General features: G+C 43.4%; 1 protein-coding gene across 1 annotated transcript in view; it reads right to left on the bottom strand.

Moving 5' to 3' along the window:
- ASTN2 (astrotactin 2) overlaps positions 1–23,124 on the bottom strand; it is a 935,497-nt gene that overhangs the window by 355,754 nt on the left and 556,619 nt on the right. Inside the window, exon 10 of the mRNA XM_075324083.1 lies at positions 8,391–8,541. Within this exon, the coding sequence (XP_075180198.1) occupies positions 8,391–8,541 (151 nt within the window). The remainder of the gene's footprint in view (positions 1–8,390; positions 8,542–23,124) is intronic.

Raw genomic sequence — 23,124 nt, 5'->3', positions numbered from 1 at the left:
GGTCAGCATCCACCAAAGGAAATCTACTTTCTACTTCATTGTATTTCTTCCTCCACTATCAACCACTCCAACAAGCTTATCCATCATAGTTGGTGGCTGCTCACTCTCCCCAGTATCGCAAGCTTTTTGCCTCAGAGAAACCCTCGACTCCACTCTATCCTTCAAGCCACACATCCAAGCCCCCTTCACCTCATGCAGACTACAACTCAGAAATATCTCCTGGAGTCATGCATTCCTTAACCAAGAATCAGCAAAAAAACTAGTGCATGTCCTCATCATCTCCCGCCTCGACTACTGCATCTTCCTGCTCTGTGGCCTCCTTTCCAACACTCTTGCACCCCTCCAATCTACCCTAAACTCTGCAGGTTGATTAATCCACCTCTCCCTTTGCTATTACCTGGCCTTGCCACTCTGCCAATCTCTTCACTGGCTTCCCATTGCCAAAAGACTCCAGTTCAAAATACTAACCATGACATGCAAAGCCATCCACAACCCGTCTCCTCCATACATCTGTCTCGAGGTACTTACCCGCATGCAACCTTCGATTCTCACAACATCTCCTTCCCTACTTCTCTCTTATCTCCTCTTCCCACTATCGCATACAAGATTTCTCCTGCACTTCCCCCATATTCTACCCCAGCATATCAGACTCTCACCTAGGGTGGAAAGCTTCAAAAGGAACCTAAAGACCCACCTCTTCTGACAAACCTGCAACCTACAATAACCCTCAGACCAGTACACCACTGCGCAACCAGCTCTGTTCTCACCTACTGTACCCTCATCAATCACTTGTAGACAGTGAGCCCTCGCGGACAGGGTCCCTCTCTCCTCCTGTCCCAGTCTGTTTTTCTAACGTTCATGAGTGTTGTACTTTCCATGCACATGTCATCCTTGTTTGTATTTGGTTATGAGTCAAGTTCCACCACTTTACTTTCCATCAAAAGAAAAGTAAATGTTATAGATGTGACAACTCCGCGTTAATAAGGACTATATGGCTACATATGTGCAGTGAACTATTATTAATTATGCCTGGTGTATTGTTCCTTTGTTCATGGAGTCAATCAATTGCAGATGTCAAGACCGATGAATGCAATGATGAAAGTGGAAGCGCTCCCTTCATCATTCTCCTGCTGCATCTGGGATTGGACAGCTCAGATTATATGGAGGACTATGGATTGTATTATATCATATGGAGGACCATGGCGAACTATGGGTGTGCATTATACTATAGGGAGGATAATGGGGGTGCAATAAAATATAAGAAGGACTATGGGCGGTGCGTTATACTATACGGATGACTATGGGTTGTGCATTATACTATATTGAGGACTATGGGGGTGCATTATATAAGGAGGACTATGGAGGGTGCATTATATTATATGGAGGACTATGGAGAGTGCATTATACTATATGGAGGACTATAAGCTGTGCATTTTACTATATGGAGGACTATGAGCTGTGGATTTTACTTTATGAAGGACTATTAGTTGTGCATTATACTTTATGCAGGACTATGAGGGGTGCATTATATATGGACGACTTTGGAGGGCATATTATATGAAGGGTTATAAGAGCTGCATTATATATGGAGGACTATGGAGGGTGCATTATATAACATGGAGGACTATGGGCTATGAATATATAGATGACTACGGGGTGAATTATATAATGTGGACTATGTGGGGTGCATTATATTATATTCAGGACTATGGTGATGCATTATACTATATGGAGGACTATGTTGTTTTCATTATACTATCCCAAAGACTATGTGGAGGCCATTATACTATTTGGAGGGTTATGTGAGGGTCATTACAATATTTGGAGGGCTATGAGGGTGCCTTTATATTTTATAGAGGGCTATTTGAGGGCGGTTATACTTTATGCAAGCAATTATACAGTGTAAGGGACTGTGTCGAGTCCTTCTTACTCTGTGGAGGGCTCTTTGGGGGTGATTATAGTGTTTGGAGGGCTAGTGTGACCATTTATGCATTGTGGAATGGTGGATCATTATACTGCATGTAGGGCTGTGTGGGGTCACAGTCAGGCATCAAACTGTGTTGAGTTTGGGTTATCATACTGTGCATGTGGAGGTATTGTGGAGGAATCCACTGTGGGATATCATACAGTGTTTGCAGGGCACATTTGTTGGCATTATACTTTATGCGTGCAATGAAAGTGGAATTTAGGTGCTTTATTAGGAAGAGAATTAGTTTGAAAGGGCTGAAAAGTTGTGACCCAGCCGAACATTAATTTTATTAATTAATTAGATATTATGTGGCTCAGCCAAATATTGTTTTTTTCTTGGGGGGGAGGGGTGGGCAATGGGAACATCTGCTATGGGATCCCATTATTTCTATATAGATATAGGAGGGATATGTGAGTGCTCATACTGAATATTGGAGACTTTCTGAGAGATCAAACTGTACACAGCAGCCTATGTGGGGGCTAATACTGTATATAAAGGAGCTATGTGAGGGTTGAATTGTATATAAGGGATTATGTGAGGGCTCCTACTATTTATAGAGGGGCTATGTGGGGGCTCATACTGTATATAGGAGGCTATGTGAGGGCTCAGACTGCATATAAGAAAGCTACGTGGGAGCTAATACTGTATATAGGAGGCCATCTGAGGGCTCATACTGTATATAGAGATGCTATATGGGGCTCATACTGTATATAAGAAAGCTATGTGGGGGCTAATACTGTATATAGGGAGCTATGTGAGGGCTCATGCTATATATAAGAGACTATGTGGGGCTCATACTGTATATAAGAAAGCTATGTGGGGGCTAATACTGTATATAGGAGGCTATGTGAGGGCTCATACTGTATATAGAGAGGCTATGTGGAGGCTCATACCATATATAGGGCTATGTGGGGGTCACACTGTATATACAGGTTATGTGAGGGCTCATAATGCTTATAGAGGGGTTATGTGGGGGTCCATACTGTATACAGAAGGCTATGTGATGGCACATACTGTATATCAGGAGGTTATGTGGAGGCTCATAGTATATATAAAGAGGCTATGTGGGGGCTTATGCTGTATATAGAGAGGCTATTTGGGGATATTACTGTATATAGATAGGCTATATGGGAGTACATACTGTAAATAGGGAGGCTATGTGGGGGCTCACACTCTATATCGAGAGGCTATGTGGGGGGTTATTACTGTATACAGGGGGGCTGTGTGCAGTCCCATGCAGTATATAGGGGTTGTCAGCAAATTTAATTTTGCTCAATATTAAGTGATAATATGGAAGAAGAAGAGGAAGAGAGAGGAAAGTTGATAGAAGAAGAAAGAAGAAAGAAAAAATTTGATAGAAGAAGAAAAAAGTTGATAGAAGTAAAAAGAAGAAAGAAGAAAGCTGATAGAAGAAAGAATAAAGTTGATAGAAGAAAGAAGAAAGTTGATAGAAGAAAGAAGAAAGTTGATAGAAGAAGAAAGAAGAAAGTTGATAGAAGAAAGAAGAAAGTTGATAGAAGAAGAAAGAAGAAAGTTGATAGAAGAAAGAAGAAAGTTGATAGAAGAAGAAAGAAGAAAGTTGATAGAAGAAGAAAGAAGAAAGTTGATAGAAGAAAGAATAAAGTTGATAGAAGAAAGAAGAAAGTTGATAGAAGAAAGAAGAAAGTTGATAGAAGAAGAAAGAAGAAAGTTGATAGAAGAAAGAAGAAAGTTGATAGAAGAAGAAAGAAGAAAGTTGATAGAAGAAAGAAGAAAGTTGATAGAAGAAGAAAGAAGAAAGTTGATAGAAGAAGAAAGAAGAAAGTTGATAGAAGAAAAAAGAAGAAAGAAGAAAGAAGAGAGAAAAGAAGAAAGAAGAAAGAAAAGAAGAAAGTTGATAGAAGAAGAAGAAAGACAAAAGAAGAAAGAAGAAAGAGGAAAGGAGAAGAAAGAGGAAAGAGGAAAGGAGAAAGAAGAAAGAGGAAAGAAGAAATGTTTATAATAATATTGAGCAGAACTAATTTCAACCTATTTGTTCGGCCTCCACAACAGTCACAGTCTCTCATTTGGCCCCCTGGGACAATTAATTGCCCACCCTTGCCTTAGTGTACTGTAAAGGTTTAATATCAATATGGCCACATAATCCTTAATTTTTCACGATTGTACATAAATTTGTGGAGTAGCTGGTGCGTTTTCTATTTTTTTTTAAAGATGACACTACAAGACTGAATTTACCCCTACTGATTTTGGCAACACAATAATTATTTCTACAAGTTAAAAAGAATCAGATATATAGACGACCTAATAGTCTGAAAATACTTGGGTAGAAGAAATTAGATTTGTGCATAACCATGATAACAAAAAAACCCCTTTGTGTTTAAATTTTTATTGTGTTAATGGAATTTGTGACAACATTGTGTTACTATTTATTAGATACTTTATTATTAATGCAGGCGCTTAGCATTCACTATGGCTTCTCAGTCTATTGAGTTATGTTGGACAGGAGAAGAGCTGCCTCAGGCAGTAATCGTAATATCTGCTTCATATTTTAATACTACCCTTGGGGGAATATCTGCAGCATCTACGTCTACTTAATTTGTGATTTCTAGTTGTTTTTTTTAATAACATTCATGAGTCATTTGGTTTATTTTTAATTAGGGTATAACACATAGATTTCCCCTAGAGATCTAGCACATCATATCAAATAACGGAAATCAGAGCCCTCATCTTATCATCACTTGTCAGCTCAAGAGAGGTGTTGACTACAAAAAAAGAATTGGGAAAAAAAAAAGTGGTGTAGTCAAAAATAGTGAAGCATCAGCATAAAATTACTTTAAACATATCCCGCTACAGACATTTTTTTTTTTACCTTTTTTTATTGTCACACTTTTGGAGCTATAACTTTTTTCTCTACACTCCGACTTAGCCATGTAAGACCTTACTTTTTTCAGAATGAGTTGTATTTGTCTTTAACATGGTTTATGGATATATAACTTATTAACCAACTTTTATTAACTTCTTATAAGGAACAATATAAACAAACAGCAATTCTGACACTGTCTTTTTTATATTTTAAACTTCATTCTATTCCATCACATGATGCCGGTTATAGAAATCATTCTGAACTGACCACCGTGGAGAGAGAAAGCCCCTATAGGTTGCTGAGGTTGTGCCGCGTGTAGCTCTGGTGCTTGGCTGCAGCTTTAGAGTTAAGAGCACTTTACACACAGAGACATCGCTAGCGATGTTGCTGATGAAAGCACCCACCCCCGTAGGTTGTGCATCACGGGAAAATTGCTGCCCGTGGAGCACAACATCACTGGGAACGGTCACACGTACTTACCTGCCTGGCGACGTCGCTGTGGCCGGCGAACCGCTTCCTTTCTAAGGGGGTGGTTTGTGCGGCGTCACAGCGACGTCACTAAGCGGCTGCCCAATAGAAGCAGAGGGGCGGAGATGAGCGGGCAGAACATCCCACCCACCTCCTTCCTTCCTCATTGCAGGCGGCCGCAGGTACAGTGATGTTCCTCGTTCCTGCTGTGTCACACATAGCGATATGTGCTGCCACATGAACGACGAACAACCTGCGTCTTGGAACAGCAACGATAATTGGGAATAGAACGACGTGTCAACGATCAACAATAAGGTAAGTAATTTTGATCATTAATGGTCGTTCGTTCGTTTCACACGCAACGACGTCGCTAACGAGGCCGGATGTTAGTCACGAATTCCGTGACCCCAACGACATCTCGTTAGCGATGTCGTTGCATGTAAAGTGGCCTTTAGAGTTTATTCTTTTTTGTCTATCCTTTATGTTCCCCTGTCTGTCTTACTACCTCTGTGTCCTGTTATCGTAGTAGTGAAGTCTAGTGCACTCACCGGCCTCTGCACTAGCCAGAGTGAGTAGAGGGACTAGGCATGTGCCGGGGGCAGGAGGAAAGACCCACTTAGGGATATTAGGGAGCTCAGGAAGCAGATATAGGTTAGTCTAAGAAAAAAGACTAATGGTACTTCCTAACTTTCTAATGTGTACAGGTGCACCGCAATTGAGGTAATGAGGGAGTTAATGGCAGCCCACAGCTACCCCTAAGCCATAGATTAATAATGGGGAAGGTCTATGAGACCCCCCCATTACTAATCTGTAAGTGAAAGTAAATACACACAAACACCGAAAAAATCCTTTATTTGAAATAAAAAACAAAAAAATCCTCTTTCACCACTTTATTAACCCCCAAAACACCCCTGCAGGTCCAACGTAATCCACACAAGGTTCCACTGCGATTCCACCTTTGCTAGATTACTGAAGGCACAGCACATGATCATGGAACATGACTGAATGCTGTGAAGTACAGGCAGAGACTGAGTCATGATGAGCAGTGACGTCACTCAAGTTAGTTGCAGTCACAGCTGGAGGTTCCCACGGTCCTCCACCTATGATCGCAGGTAACCTGATCCCATGTGACTTCAATGAACTTTCACTGAGTTCACAGACTTGTATCTCCTAGCAGAAAACTGTAATTTTTCTTTTGCTAAGAGATACAGATTTGGAGCTGAAATGTTTACACCATATTCCTGCACCCAATCTACACCTCATGGCAAAAAAAATGCATCACTACCGCCTCACATCGTATGCAGTAGTGATGCGTTTTTCTGCCAGGAGAACATCTCTTTCCCTTTCTGTCTCTGTCTGTTTCTGTGTGTCTGTCTCTCTATCCCTATCAATGTCTGCCTGTCTTTATCCATGTCTGTCTCTGTCTGTCTGTCTGTGTCTATCTGTCTGATGTCTCTCTCTCTCTGTGTCTGTCTGTCTCTCTCTATTTCTGTCTGTCTGTCTCTTTCCCTGTCTGTCTCATTCCAGGTCTGTCTCATTCCATGTCTGTCTCATTCCAGGTCTCTGTGTGTCTGTCTCTCTATCCCTATCAATGTCTGCCTGTCTTTATCCATGTCTGTCTCTGTCTGTCTGTGTCTATCTGTCTGTATGTCTCTCTCTCTCTGTGTCTGTCTGTCTCTCTCTATTTCTGTCTGTCTCTTTCCCTGTCTGTCTCGTTCCCTGTCTGTCTCGTTCCCTGTCTGTCTTATTCCATGTCTGTCTCATTCCATGTCTGTCTCATTCCATGTCTGTCTCAATCCATGTCTGTCTCATTCCAGGTCTGTCTCTTTCCCCATCTGTCTCGTTCCCTGTCTGTCTGTCTCTTTCCCTGTCTGTCTCTGTCTCTTTCCTAGTCTGTCTGTCTATTTACTTGTCTGTTTGTCTATGTACTTTTCTTTCTCTATCCGTCTCCCAAATGACATCATATTACCTCACACATAAGCTTCTTATACTAAGAATGTCCTTTGTTCCTATAGCAACCAATCACAGCTGCTATTAATAACCTGTAGCTCCCAGCTCCATTCACTTTAATGTAAGCAGGTTTTTTGGAGAGTAACTGTAAAGTGCGGGGTTACCTTTTCCCATCAAAACATGGTGTGTGATGTTCCCTGAGTCACATGAGGTGTCTGTGCAAAATTTGGTGATTGTACATGCAACAGTGCAAATTCCTTTAGCGGACATACACACATACATATATATATATACATACACACACATACATACACACATACATAGCATACATACATACACACACACATACATATATACATACATACACACACATACATACACACATACATAGCATACACACACACACATACATACACACACACATACATATATACATACATACACACACACACACACATATACACACACATACATATATACATACATACACACACATACATAGCATACACACACATACATATATACATACATACACACACATACTGTACATGTATACATACATATACACACACAAATAATTACACACACATACTTACATACACACACATAAACATACACATATACATACACAAACATACATACCATACACAAACATACATACACACATACATAGATACACACACATATATATACACACACACACGCATACATATATACATACATACACACACATTCATAGATACACACACATACATACACACATACATATATACATACATACACAGATACATATATACATACATAAACACACACATACATACACACATACATACATACACACACATACATACACACATACATACATACACACACATACATACCATACACACATACATACACACACATACATGTATACATACATATATACATACATACACACATACATACCATACATACGGACACACACATACATACACATACATAAACATACACACACATACATACACACACACACACATACATACACTCAGCTTTATATATTAGATATTCTCTCCCCCTCCAATATATTGAAAAAAATGTTTCACATTTAGTAATACCGCAAAGTAGATAGAAATCCAGGTTACTATAATGCCAAAATCTTAAATGTAAAAGTTGCCTTACCACACATCCTGTGGAATCGACCTTGCGCTCTGAAACACACTTGAAATTACGGGAACAGCCACCGTTGCTAAATGAGCAATCTCTGACTGGACCAAAGGATGAAAGGAGGTCATCAACGGATTCAAAGTGTGTTGCCAGAAGGGCTTCCTCCCTGCAGAAGGGAAAGAGTGTAATTATTTCTGGGCCGTGACACTGTCAAATGAATTTGCTTATCCAAGAAAATCATGCATACATGTTCCACTCTTTAAATGATACTCTTTTCTGAAATGCCAGGAGTATTCTCTTCATTTAACTAGCAGCAGGTTGTAACATTTTATATTGCTCGGAGCCGGCTCCAGGTTTCCCAAGTCTCTTGGGTGACAGCATTACAGTGGGTCCCTTATGCCCCGAAATCTTTTAAATACTGGATAATATATACACAACTGTGATGACGTCAGTGACCTTTTTGTAATAGTTTTTGCAGATTAATTTAAATAAATAAATAAAAGAATTACAAAATTTTATTGTCATCATTTGTACAAAAAATGGCAAAAACACCCAGGTGTGAACATATCCAAAAAAGGGTGTAGCGGTAAAAAAAAAGTAACTTATAGGGGTATTCCCATCTCCAAGATCGTATCCCAATATGTAGTAGGTGTCATAATAATAATAATAATAATAATAATAATAATATTGGCAAATACCTCCAATTAGAAATGTAGTATAGTTCTCCTGATTAGCTATGTCTCCTATCTCATGTGCAGGGCATTACAGTAGCTCAGGTATCCAAGTTTATGGCCACACATATAGGGAGAGTTAGTTGCTGGTGGTCATAACCATGGATATCTAAGCTACTGTAATGCCCTGCACATGAGGTAAGGGACAACCAAGTATGAACATATCAAAAAAGGAGACAGGAGCTATAAAGGCAGCTATAGCGGTAACAATTGTACTTAAAGGGTGTATTGTCATCTGCAAGATCCTATCTCAATATGTAGTAGGTGTAATAATAATATTAGCAAATACTTCCAATTAGAAATGTAGTATATTTCATCAAAAGCTATGTTGCTTACCTGATGTGCAGGGCATTACAGTAGCTTAGGTATCCAAGGTTTTGGCCATGCATATAGGGACAGCTAGTTAGTTGCTAATTGTCATAACCATGGATACCTAAGCTACTCTAATGCCCTGCACATGATGTAAGTGACAAACAATTGTGAACATATCCAAAAAAGGAGACAGGAGGGATACAAAATGTAACTTAAAGGGGGTATTCTCATCTCAAAGATCCTATCCTAATATGTAGTAGGCATAATAATAATATTAGCAAATACCTCCTGTTAGCTTATCAGGAAAGCTATACTACATATTCTATGTCACTTACCTCATGTGCATGGCATTGCAGTAGCTTAGGTATCCAAGGTTACGGCCATGCATATAGTGCCAGTTAGTTGTTTGTGATCATAAGCATGGATTCCTAAGCTACTGTAATGCCCTGCACATGAGGTAAGAGACATAGCCAATCAGGAGAAATATGCTACATTTCTAATTGAAGGTATTTGCAAATATTAGTATTATTACACCTACTACATATTGGGACAGGATCTTGGAGATGGGAATACCCCTTTAAGGTGCAATGCCCTGCACATGAGGTAGGTTACATAGCTAATCAGGAGAACTATACTACATTTCTAATTGCAGGTATTTGCTAATATTCTTAGTATTACACCATATTGGGATAGGATCTTGGAGATGGGAACATAGAATACTGGTATAAACCTGCAAATTAACCCCATATCTGCAGCGTTCTGCAAATTGACAGGTTCCTTTTCCCCGCGTTTTCACAGTGTAAACACACTAAAAACATGCATGATCCCCACCAAAGTATATTAATGAATTTTTGTCAATTAAAATACCAGGAAGTCTACAAAACAAAGCAGCTTTATTTAAAGCATGACATATCAATAAGAGACAAAAAACATGGCGTCAAAAGCGTATATTAAAAAAAAAAAAACATACAAAAACACAATGAAAAAAACAAACAAGTAACCTAATCTAATCCTAATATAGAAAAAACAAATAGGATAGATAATAAGATAGAACAGATAAAGCGATAGCCAGCTTGACCACCCATTTTTTTTTTATTTTACAGTCATATGAAAAAGTTTGGGCACCCCTATTAATGTTAACCTTTTTTCTTTATAACAGTTTGGGTTTTTGCAGCAGCTATTTCAGTTTCATATATCTAATAACTGATGGACTGAGTAATATTTCTGGATTGAAATGAGGTTTATTGTACTAACAGAAAATGGGCAATCCACATTTAAACAAAATTTGACCGGTACAAAAGTATGGGCACCTCAACATAAAAGTGACATTAATATTTTGTAGATCCTCCTTTTGCATAAATAACAGCCTCTAGTCGCTTCCTGTAGCTTTTAATGAGTTCCTGGATCCTGGATGAAGGTATATTTGACCATTCCTGGTTACAAAACAATTCCAGTTCAGTTAAGTTTGATGGTCGCCGAGCATGGACAGCCGCTTCAAATCATCCCACAGATTTTCAATGATATTCAGGTCTGGGGACTGGGATGGCCATTCCAGAACATTGTAATTGTTCCTCTACATGAATGCCTGAGTAGATTTGGAGCGGTGTTTTGGATCATTGTCTTGCTGAAATATCCATCCCCTGCGCAACTTCAACTTCGTCACTGATTCTTGCACATTATTGTCAAGAATCTGCTGATACTGAGTTGAATCCATGCGACCCTCAACTTTAACAAGATTCCCAGTGCCGGCATTGGCCACACAGCCCCAAAGCATGATGGAACCTCCACCAAATTTTACTGTGGGTAGCAAGTGCTTTTCTTGGAATGCCGTGTTTTTTGCCTCCATGCATAACGCCTTTTTGTATGACCAAACAACTCAATCTTTGTTTCATCAGCCCACAGGACCTTCTTCCAAAATGTAACTGGCTTGTCCAAATGTGCTTTTGCATACCTCAGGCGACTCTGCTTGTGGCGTGCTTGCAGAAACGGCTTCTTTCGCATCACTCTCCCATACAGCTTCTCCTTGTGCAACATGCGCTGTATTGTTGACGATGCACATTGACACCATCTGCAGCAAGATGATGCTGCAGGTCTTTGGAGGTGGTCTGTGGATTGTCCTTGACTGTTCGCACCATTCTTCTTCTCTGCCTTTCTGATATTTTTCTTGGCCTGCCACTTCTGGGCTTAACAAGAACTGTACCTGTGTTTTTCCATTTCCTTACTATGTTCCTCACAGTGGAAACTGACAGTTTTAATCTCTGAGACAACTTTTTGTATCCTTCCCCTGAACAACTATGTTGAATAATCTTTGTTTTCAGATCATTTGAGAGTTGTTTTGAGGAGCCCATGATGCCACTCTTCATAGGAGATTCAAATAGGAGAACAACTTGCAAGTGGCCACCTTAAATACCTTTTCTCATGATTGGATACACCTGCCTATGAAGTTCAAAGCTCAATGAGGTTACAAAACCAATTTAGTGCTTTAGTAAGTCAGTAAAAAGTAGTTATGAGTGTTCAAAACAAGAAATTGATCAGGGTGCCCATACTATTGCACTGGTCAAATTTTGTTTAAATACAGATTGCACATTTTCTGTAAGTACAATAAACCTCATTTCAATCCAGAAATATTACTCAGTCCATCAGTTATTAGATATATGAAACTGAAATAGCTGTTTCAAAAACCCAAATTGTTATAAAGAAAAAAGGTTAACATTAATAGTGGTGCCCAAACTTTTTCATATGACTGTATTTTTTTTGGGGTAAAAAAATATGAAGTCCCCCACATTTTTCATATCCAGCACTGGAACAGCAGCTGCTGCAACCCTCAGCTGTCAGCTGTACCTTGGCTGGTTATGAAAAATTGAGGGGATCACACACTTTTTTTGAATTATTTGATTTTTTTTTAACAATATATAAAAATAAAAACATGACATGCGGTCCCCCCCATTTTTCTAATACCAGCCAAGGTACAGCAGACATCCGGGTGCTTATATTATTAGAGTGGGAAGGGCCATCATTATTTGGCCCTTTCCAGCCTAACAAATGCAGCCCACAGCCGCCCCAGAAGTGGTACATCCATAAGATGCGCCAATTCTGGTGCTGGACCAAGCTCTTCCCGATTGCCTTGGTGCGGTAGCAATCAGGGTAATAAGGGGTTAATGGCAGCCCATAGCTGTCACTAAGCCCTAGATTAGTGATGTCAGGCGTGTATGAGATACCCCACATCACTAATCTGTAAGTGAAAGTAAATAACCACAAAGAGCCAAAAAATCCTTTATTTGAAATAAAAATCCCCCTCTTTCACCACTTTATTAACCCCCCAAACACCCCTCCAAGTCCGAAATAATATACACGAGGTTCCACGGCGATTTAGCTCTGCTACAACCCTGTCCTGTCACATCAAGCGTCATAGAACATGACTGTCAGTTGTGAGTGCAGACAGAGCCACAGCGATCAGAATGAACTGATGTGAACCCCTGACATTACAGCTACGGGTCCGCAGTACGGTGTGTGTCGCTGCAGTGACGTTATGGGTTCACCGCTGTGAGGTTCAGGCCGCAACTGAAGTGAGTCACGCAATCAATCAGCGGTGCCGTCACTCATGTGAGTCCTCCAGTTGCTCCACTTTAATCGCAGCCCGATTTCCATTCACAGGTGAAGGAATCCAGCTGCGACTGCAAATCACCTGAGTGACATCACCGTTGATCTCACGGCTCACTTCCGTCACTCCGGTGATTTGCTGTCACAGGTGGAGGACTCCAGCTGTGGCAGCAGCTAACCTGAGTGATGTCACCGCTGATAGCGCGACTCACTTCAGTTGCTGTGTGGAGCTCACAGTGAGCAGTCTTGTTCTGTGGCGCTCACTGTGAGCGTCAGATGTAGTGGTGCTGGAAGCATTGTGGCACCTCGTGTGGTTTACATTGGACCTGGAAGGGTATTTGGGGTGTTTAATAAAGTGGTGAAAGAGGGTGGTTTTTTTTGTCTTTTATTTTAAATAAAGGATTATTTGGGTGTTTGTGTTTATTTAGTATCCCTTACAGATTAGTGATGGGGGTGTCTCATAGTCGCCTGCCATAACTAATCTAGGACTTAGTGGCAGCTATGGGCTGCTATTAACTCCTTATTACCCCGATTGCCACCGCACCAGGGTAATTGGGAAGAGCCGATAAAGTCTTGTGACTGTTGCATCTAATGAATGTGGCAATTCGGGGCAGCTACTGGCTGATACTTTTAGGCTTGGGAGCTCCCAATAACGTGGGTCTCTCCAGCTTGAAAATACCAGCGCTCAGCTGTAAGGATTTATCTTGGCTGGGTATCAAAATTGGGTGGACCGCACGCCGGTTTTTAAATTATTTATTTATTGTACGATGTAGACACGGCCACCAGCAGCTATGATTGGTTGCAGGCAGACAGCTGTCACTCAGCGTGGGGTCGCGTCTGACTGCAACCAATCACAGACAGGGGAGGAGTGAATATGTATGACCCTAATGAGCGGGTGCATTGAATATGTAATGAGGTGAATGAGTGGGTCGGGAAGAAGAATGAGAGGCCGCGGAAGCCAGTGAACGGTGAGTATGTAGTGCTTGGAGAGAGAGACAGAGAGAGAGACAAGGACATGCCAACATCACTCCAGCAATGATTTTGTCATTCTGGAACTAAGTTGGTGAGCTGCGTTTTTATCGACATAACCGTGGGTAAAACGCATGCAAAACGCAAACAATTTGCAACCGTGCATTTTTCCTTGCGTTTTTAAACCCCCCACTGATTTCCTTGAGTGACAAATGTTGACAAAAACGAAGAATGAACATGCTGCATCTTTTCTGTCACAAACCTTTGTCAAAAAAACCTGCTGACAAATAAACTGAAAATCTGACTTCTCATAGACTTTGCTTGGTCAAATGTCAGAAAGTTCTGACAACAAAACTACACCAAAAAAACGTGACAAAAAACGCAGCGTGCGCATGTAGCTTTAGAATCTCCCAGAAGAAAATAAACTGTTTCCTCTCATGAGCCGCCAGCTTTCAGTTATGTAGACATGGTAGCACAGTTGAGTCACTGCTCAGTACACAGTCAGCAGCAGCTGTAAGCCCGCCCCGGCACTGACTGATAGCCACCTCTGCAGTGTATCAGTGCAGGGTTGTGATCGGTGACCGTAGGCTCACCAGCACGACTGAAAGCTAGCGGGTTCTGGGTAGAGATGAGCGGTGTTCGAATCGAACCATTCGCCAATTTCAAATGCGAGTTGTTTTGGGCGATGTTCGAGTTGTTCGACGAACTTGAACGATTTGCTTAATATTCGACCGTTCAAGTTACCATTCAATAATGGTTCAATCACCAAAAGCGTAGCTAGTTACTAGCTGGATTTTCACTGTAATACTGTCAGTGACGTACCACCGCTGTGATGAAAGCTACCCCACCTCTGCATTTCTACTAGCCAATTTTTAACTGCAGGTAGTCCAGGCAATTTTTTTGGGGCATAGTATCAGTGTGTGTGATAGTCAGTGACGTACCACTGCTTTCCACAAACATAGCCCACTTCTCCATTTCTGCTAGACAATTTGTAACTGCAGGTAGTCCAGGCTATTCCGTGGGGCATAGTATCAGCGTGTGTGATAGTCAGTGACGTACCACTGCTTCTCACCATAATAACCCACTTCTCCATTTCTGCTAGACAATTTTTAATTGGAGCTAGTCCAGGCAATCTCTTGGTCTCTTGGGCATAGGATCAGTGTGTGATAGTCAGTGGCGTAGCACTGCTGTCAAGAAAGCTACCCCACCTCTCCATCTGTAGTAGCCAATTTGTAACTGCAGCTAGTCCAGTCAATCCCTTGGGCATAGTATTAGTGTCTGATAGTCAGCGGTGTAGCACTCTTGTAAAGTAAGATACACCATAGTAAGATACTTTCCCATGTTTTTGTGGTGTCTTCTGAGTTTTTTGTCACCTTTTGGACACCTTTAGAAGGTGTTTTCTATGTGTTTGTATGTGTTTTTGTTTGCCTGCCATTGTTTTCAATGGGGTTCGACGGTGTTCGACGAACGTTTGACAAACACACCCGCCGTTCGACAAACCGAACTCGAACTCTAGGGGGGTGGCTCATCTCTAGTCCTGGGACGAACAAAATAAATTTTCTCTTGGGACCTGCAGTTCCAATATGGTGGCTGGACATCTTTCTAATGCTACTAACCTACAAATAAACCCTATATCTGCAGGTTAATAGCGTTATTCAACTTGACAGGTTCCCTGTAATCTTAGGATATTTGCACCAAACATCTATATCAGTTGGAGTCCACTTGAATCCACCTGACACACTGCTAAAATAAGGAATAACATTTGTGTTTTGAGCTTCTTTTAAAGGGAACCAGTCACCAGATTTGGCAAGTATAAGCTGCGGCCACCACAAGTGAGCTCTTATATACAGCATTCCAGAATACTGTATATAAGAGCCCAGGCCGCTGTGTAGAATGTACAAATCACCTTTATAATACTCACCTAGGGGGCGGTCCGTCCTGATGGGTGTTGCTGTTCTCCAGTCCGGCGCCTCCTCTCTGCTGCGATTACCATCCTCCTTATACCCAGTCCAGTATGAATGACGTGTCCAATGTCATCCACACAGGCCGGCATTGAGGTCCGGCGCAGGCGCACTTTGATCTACCCTGCTCAGTACAGATCAAAGTATTGTAGTACGCATGCGCAGGCAGTCTTTAACCTTTCCTCGTGTCTGCACATTACAGTACTTTGATCTGCCGTGAGCGAGACATATCACGCCTGCGCAGGACTACAATGCCGTCGTCTATGGATGACGTACTATGCGTCATGGACATGGGCCTCAGAAGAAGGAGGACCGTGATCGGCACAGAGAGGAGGCGCTGGACCGGATAACAGCGACACCTATCGGACTGGACCGCCCCCAAGGTGAGTAATATAAAAGTGTTTTTTAAATTCTACAGAGCGGCCTTGGCTCTTATATACAGTATTATAGAATGCTGTATATAAGAACTCAGTGGTGGTGGCCGCAGCTTATAGGAGACAAATCTGGTGACAGGTTCCCTTTAAAGTGGCTAAAACAAGTGACGGCCCTGGACTATCAGGTCGTCACAGGGTATTGCACAATCTGCCCTCCCGTGCAGTATCCACCTCCTTTTTGGTTTTGGGTTCCTAACCATATGGTGTTGCCTACATCAGCTAATCAAATCCTAGATACACCCTGCACCATACCCACCAAACACACTAGTGTACGGCTTGAGTGGAATAGAGTCGCCCACCTGTGGGGTTGGAAAATGGGAGGTCAGGGGTGTCAGTGTAGCGAGAGAGAGTCTGAGTAGTGGAAGTGAGAAGAGGTCAGGAGCAGGCTCCTGGGAAACAGTCTAGGTGGCAGACGGTGGTCTGGGCCTAGAAGGGCTGGATCATCGGTCGCAGGGGATCATGGCAAGGGGCACGGATCTGTTGAGGAGGATGTGGCGCCCCTGAGGCTTCCGTCGCCACAGGTCATTGCACCCCATTCAGCGGTGTGATGCCCCATTCTGGGTGAGGAAGGGAGTGAACACCGGTCCCCTGGTAAATCCACACTACACCCATTGCTAGGAACATACTGGAACAAGGGATAGTGGCAGTAACCCTCCCATGCTGCATGCTGGGAGGGGTCGTAAGACCCATCCCTGCTCCCATAGGGTGGTAGCTTAGCAACCGGGGGTGGGGAGAGCCAGCCGAGTGTAGAGCAGAGAGGAAGGTCAGAGTTTCAGTTTACCTCAGAGAGTGAGAGAGTGAGGAGCCAGCATGTAGCTGTGAAAGAGAAAGGAGCTCTGTGAGCTCAGAGTGTCACAGAGAAAGCAACAGAAGTCTGAGTGAGAGTGCGGAAGGAGGAAGAGGTCTGCAGGAGGCAGGCAAGGAGGAGAAGAGAAAGGAAAGAAAGCTCCAAGTCAGTCAGGAGCTGAGAAACAGAAAGAGACGCTTCCTGGTGAAGATCCTGGGACTCTGAGGGTCCAGGTGACACCACGCAGAGAACAGAAGGAGTCGCAGGGCCACGGGTAGTCTGTAGAGCTGTCCAGGGCAGTTTAGAGCTGCGGTGGCCTGTTCCACAAGAACATCGGTGGAGGGACCAAGCTGCAACAGGGTACAGTCCCTAGAGACTGGAGGAGTGCAAAGATCATCTCCAAACAGTAAAAACCGAGGCCTAGGGAATGTTGTAAACTCCCCGGGCCAGAACCCATAGCAGACCTTTCAGAAAAGGGGTAATCAGCCGACAGGTGACCCCCCCAGCCTGGAGGCTGTAGTGTAGGCCAAGCCAGGTATATCCTATCAAAGGCAAGGCTAAGGAAGACAGCAGAAGATAGAGACACTAAAGAGAAGGGTACCGGCTTTTACTCTCAGAATCACCCAGAAACGGCGGAGGTCCCTGACAGTGGTCCCAGCAGTCCAAGGGCCCTGGGCCCCGACAAGAATTGTGAGTAAAGAACTTGAACTGCACCCTTGAAGTTGCCTCTGTTATTTCATCTGCATAGACACTCACAAGCACCAACAGTGCCCCGGGCATTGCTCCACCTGTGGGGAGTAGTACCACCATTGCTGCCATATCATCCCCCGGAGGCCTCATACAGCAGCGGCGGCTTATTAGCTGCATACCACAGGTGGCGTCACGAACACAAACTTTAATTCAAGCCACATATTTTACTGACACCCACCAGGGGCACGGAGCCGGGCCTAGCCACCACTGACTACCTCCGGACTAGTTCGGCCCGGCACCGGGTGTCCCATAGCCCTGGGGTGGGCGAGTCAAGGACAGCCGGCAGCCTTGCACCATCACCGAGCTGGGACCAAGGCACGACGGGGTATGTGGACCCTAGGTTGGAGAGTAGCTTCAGGCAACCCGATAATTTACCCGAGGAGAAAGGAGTCTTCAAGAGCCGTTCCCACCCGCTCCAAAATCGGGGTACTAGCTCAACGAGGGGGATAGGACTTTCCACTCAAAACGGTCCAGAAAATCCCAAGTGTGAACCCTGAGAGCAAGCTCCCACACTTAGCCATAGAGGGGAGCGGGACCTGGCAAGTTCCACACTACCGGGACCACCAAAGAAGTAAACTGAGTGCCAGGAGGCAGGTCATGGATCACCAGGCAGCACCATTGGGGACGGAACCTGAACTAAGCTCCCCTCAGCAGCAGCGGTGTCCAGAGACTTGTTTGACCAATTGTCGGTGTCAGCTTAATGGATTGAGTGAGTACTACAGTGACCCCTGTGCATCCGACGGCACTCCCCCCACCATCACCGAGCCCCGGGGTATCCCCCCTACCCGTGGAGGGTCGCAACACCTGGCTGCCCCACTCCATCATCCCCGGGTACTCCCAACTGCAGCGGTGGTACTCCTAATTACCACATACCACAAGTGGCATCACAAACTTTATAAAATCCCTTGTAAATAATCACCCTTCATTTGAGAGGCCGCACGACCCCCGGGTCCGGAGAACCTCGAGCCACCGAGCACCTGGATCCGAGCAGCTCGGCTGCTGACACGGGGGCGGCACAACGTGACCTGGCTATTTTTCAGGTGGCTTGCGTTTGGAAGCCGCTTAGTAGTTTATATAGACAATTTTTCTAAAAAGTCGCCAGTGAGAAGACAACCAGGCAGGCACCAAAGAAGACACTGCATGAAAAGCAGAATATTTCGGGAGTGTCTTTTGCTTCAAGAACCCTGGAATATGCCTGAATCTAAAAGGCGCCACATGCACATACTCGTAGAAAGTGTTCAGTCGCTAGTTAATTAATGTGTATTATCCCCATATTTCCACTACATTACCAAGGTAAAAAGGCCAAGTTGTTTTGTACAAATTTACTTGCTCTAGCTAATTATGGCCCCTAGATCCCTCAACGATCTATATTAACTGCTCTGAGTACTCTCTGCCTCATTAAAACCACTGTTTTGTGTAAGTCATGATTTTGATGTACACAACATTTTACCAACCATGTATTCGGTCATATTACCATCTTTTTCTAGTTAGAAATAATACCGTTTTCAAACCCTTAGGCTATGTGTCCACGGTAGAATGTTGCTGCGGATTTTTCTGCATGAAAATCCGCGACTTTCCCGGCAAATCCGCACCTTTTCAAAGGTGCGGATTTACCGCGGAATTGCCACGGATTTTGGTGCGGATTTACCGCGGAATTGCCACGGATTTTGGTGCGGATTTTTTTTTTCCCAATTCTATAGCCAATATCCGCAACAATAATTGACATGTTGCAGATTTTTCCGGATCAAAATCCGCGGCAAATCCGCCGCGGAAAAATCCGCAGCATGGACACAGCATTTCCAAAATGCCCTTGAAATGGCTGGGAAGTGCCGCTGCTGCAGATTTTCGGAAAATCCGCGGCTTTTCCGTGAGAAATCCGCGGCAAAATCCGCGCATTTTCCTCAGCGTGGACACATAGCCTTATATTCTATCCCTTTATTGATCTGCGCTTCATGTGTTCTACATATGTCAAAAATGAACAAATTATTCTAGTTTTATTCTGCACTCTTTCATGGAACACTCTGCCTTTCTAATCTAATACTGGAGATCTGATGAGAGACGAGGTAAGAAGAGGCTGCTCACACTGCTGTCTACCCTGTCACTCTGATCTAATACTGGAGATAACAGGAGTACTGAGATAAGAAAAGGCTGCTTACACTGCTGTTCATCCTGCCTTTCTAATCTAATACTGGAGATCTGATGAGACATGAAGTAAGAAGAGGCTACTCACACTGCTGTCCACCCTGTTGCTCTGATCTAATACTGGAGATAACAGGAGGACGGAGATAAGAAAAGGCTGCTTACACTGCTGTTCATCCTGCCTTTCTAATCTAATATTGGAGATATGATGAGAGATGAGGTAAAAATAGGCTGCTCACACTGCTGTCCTTCCGGCCTTTCTAATCTAATACTGGAGATCTGATGGGAGATGAGGTAAGAAGAGGCTGCTCACACTGCTGTCCACCCTATCGCTCTGATCAAATACTGGAGATAACAGGAGTACTGAGATAAGAAAAGGCTGCTTACACTGCTGTCCAACCTGTTTATGTTTTCTAATGCTGGAGACTCCAGTAGTGCTGAGCTAAGAAGATCACATTGTCTGTCACATTGCTATTCACCCTATCGGATTTAATATTGGTGATACCAGGTTTGATGATAAAAGAAAAGACTGGCTACACTTCTGTGCACAATATCTTTAGAAAGGACTAGTCACACTAGTGACGTAATCATGTGGCTGTGAACATGTGAGGTAGGAAAATCTGCCCCTTATCATTAATGTCTAGGAAGATGTGCATATCCTTATCTAATACAGGTGGTACCAGACGTTATGAGGTAAGAAGAGGCTGCTCACACTGCTGATCACCTATTTTATGTGATCTAATACTGGAGATATCAGGGGTGATGAGGTAAGAAGGGGCTGTTCATGTTTCAGACCAACTAAATTACCTAATCTAATACTAGAGATACCAATAATGGTAAGGTAAAAGGCTGCTTACACTGCTGTTTATCACCCTATCTAATCTAATACTAAAGATAACAAGTGTTGAGGTAAGAAGAGGCTGCTCACACTGCTGTCCACCTTTTATTTTTTTATCTAAAACTGGAGATACTAAGGGTATTGAGGCAAGATGAGTCTGCTCATACTTTTATCCACAATGTCTGCCTGATCTAATACTGAAGATAACTACAATGTTGAGGAAAGAAGAGGCTGATCACAACACTGTCAACAATGTTTTTCTGATCTAATTACAGAGATTACAGGAGAGCTGAGGTTGGAAGAGGCTGCTCACACTGTTATCCACCCTGTATTTGTGATCTAATACTGGAGATACCAAGGGTGTTGAGGCAAGAAACGGCTGCTCACACTTCTGTGCACAATGTCTGTTTGATCTAATACTGGGGATACCCACAGCGCTGAGGAAAGAAGAGGCTGATCATACTGCTGTTAACCATGTCTTTCTGATCTAATACTGGAGATAAAAGGAGTACTGTGATAAGAAGAAGCTGCTTACACTGCTATCCAACCTGTCTATCTTTTCTAATGCTAGAGACTCCAGGAGTGCTGAGGTAAGAAGATGTTTGTCACACTGATATCCCCCCTATCTATCTGATATGATATTGGAGATACCAGGTTTGATGAGAAAAGACTGCTCACACTTCTCTCCACAATGTCTCTATAATCTAACACTGGATATACAGGGGGTGCTGAATAAGTAAGAAACTGCTCACATTGCTGTCCACCTTGTCTTTTTTATTTAATACTGGAGATAACAGTAGTGCTGAAATAAGAAGAGGCTGCTCACACTGATTTCCACCCTGTTTATCTGATCTAATGCATGAGATACTAGGAATTCTGAAGTAAGAAGATACTACTCACACTTCTGTCCACTCTTTCTGTGTTATTTAATACTGGAGATACCATAGGTGCTAAGGCAAGAATAGGCTGCTCATGCTGCTGCACACCACGTCTGTCTGATCTAATTCTGGAGATAGCAGAGTTGCTGAGGTAAAAATAGGCTGCTCACACTCCTCTCTATCTTGCCTTTGCTATCTAATACTGGAGATCCGAGGGGAGATAAGGTAAGAATAGGCTGCTCACACTGCTGTCTACCCTGTCCCTCTGATCTTATACTGGATATTCGATGAATGATTAGGTAAAAAGAAGCTGCTCTTACTGCTGTCTACCCTGCCTTTTTGCTTTAAAATGGAGATATCAGAAGTGCTGGGGTAAAAGGAGGCTGCTCACACTGCTGTCCACTTTTTCTATCTGACCTACTATTGGAGATAGCAGGGGTGTTGAATTATGAGGAAGTTGCTCAAACTCCTGTTAACCATGCCTTTCTGATCCAATACTAGAGACAACAGAGGTGCTGACCAAAGATGAGGCTGCTTGACTGACTAAAAGACAGCTGTCCACCATGCTTTTCTGAATGCTGAACATCTGCTGTTATCTGGAGATAGCATGATGTGACACCCTGGCGAAACCAGGTAGTCACACATAGGCCCCCGAATAACACCTTCCCTCACCTAGGTGACACACAGCCGACCTGAAACCCTAGTCATCCCCCCCTTAGTGCAAGACAGGCACACCAGTGGGCGGGACCAGGCGGTAAGGAAACACCCACCTAGGGGTCTAGACAGCCCGGGGCGGGAAAACAGTTAGTTTAAGTCCAGATTAGCTTGGAGTTCAAGTTGAGAGGAGTGTGGGCTGGAGCTAAGTGTAGCTCCAGCAGAGGAGGTTCAAGTTGAACGGTGCCAGGGTCGGAGCCCTGGTACCTTGGCTAGGTGGCAGACAGTGGTCTCCGTCAGCAGGAGATGGGAAGATGGCTCGGCAGATCAGAGGAGGACAGGAGAAGGGTTGGAGCCCACCGGTACCGACACTGGAGACCCCGACCAGAAACCGTGCACGGAGGGGGTACTCGGACCCTGAAGCCAGGACCGAAACCAGCGGCCTAGCTAATTAACCGATGGAGGGCAGGATTATAGGTCCTGTCCCAACCAAAGTGCCGAAAGAAGACAACCACCCACAGATAGAGATAGGGCAACCGCCAGGGCCCATAGATCCCACGGGTCAGCGTCTGCGGGCATGGCTCCTTAGGCACCCAGCAAGCCGGGAGCGGATTCCTGAGTTCCAAACTAGGCAGCCCACAATACACAAACACAGTGCAGAGGAAAAGACAGTGACCACCAGCCTGGGTGGTGAAC

Source organism: Anomaloglossus baeobatrachus, chromosome 9 (genome assembly GCF_048569485.1).
Source record: "Anomaloglossus baeobatrachus isolate aAnoBae1 chromosome 9, aAnoBae1.hap1, whole genome shotgun sequence".
In the NCBI taxonomy this organism is placed as follows: Eukaryota; Metazoa; Chordata; class Amphibia; order Anura; family Aromobatidae; genus Anomaloglossus; species Anomaloglossus baeobatrachus.
This window is presented reverse-complemented; position numbering and strand designations above follow the sequence as displayed.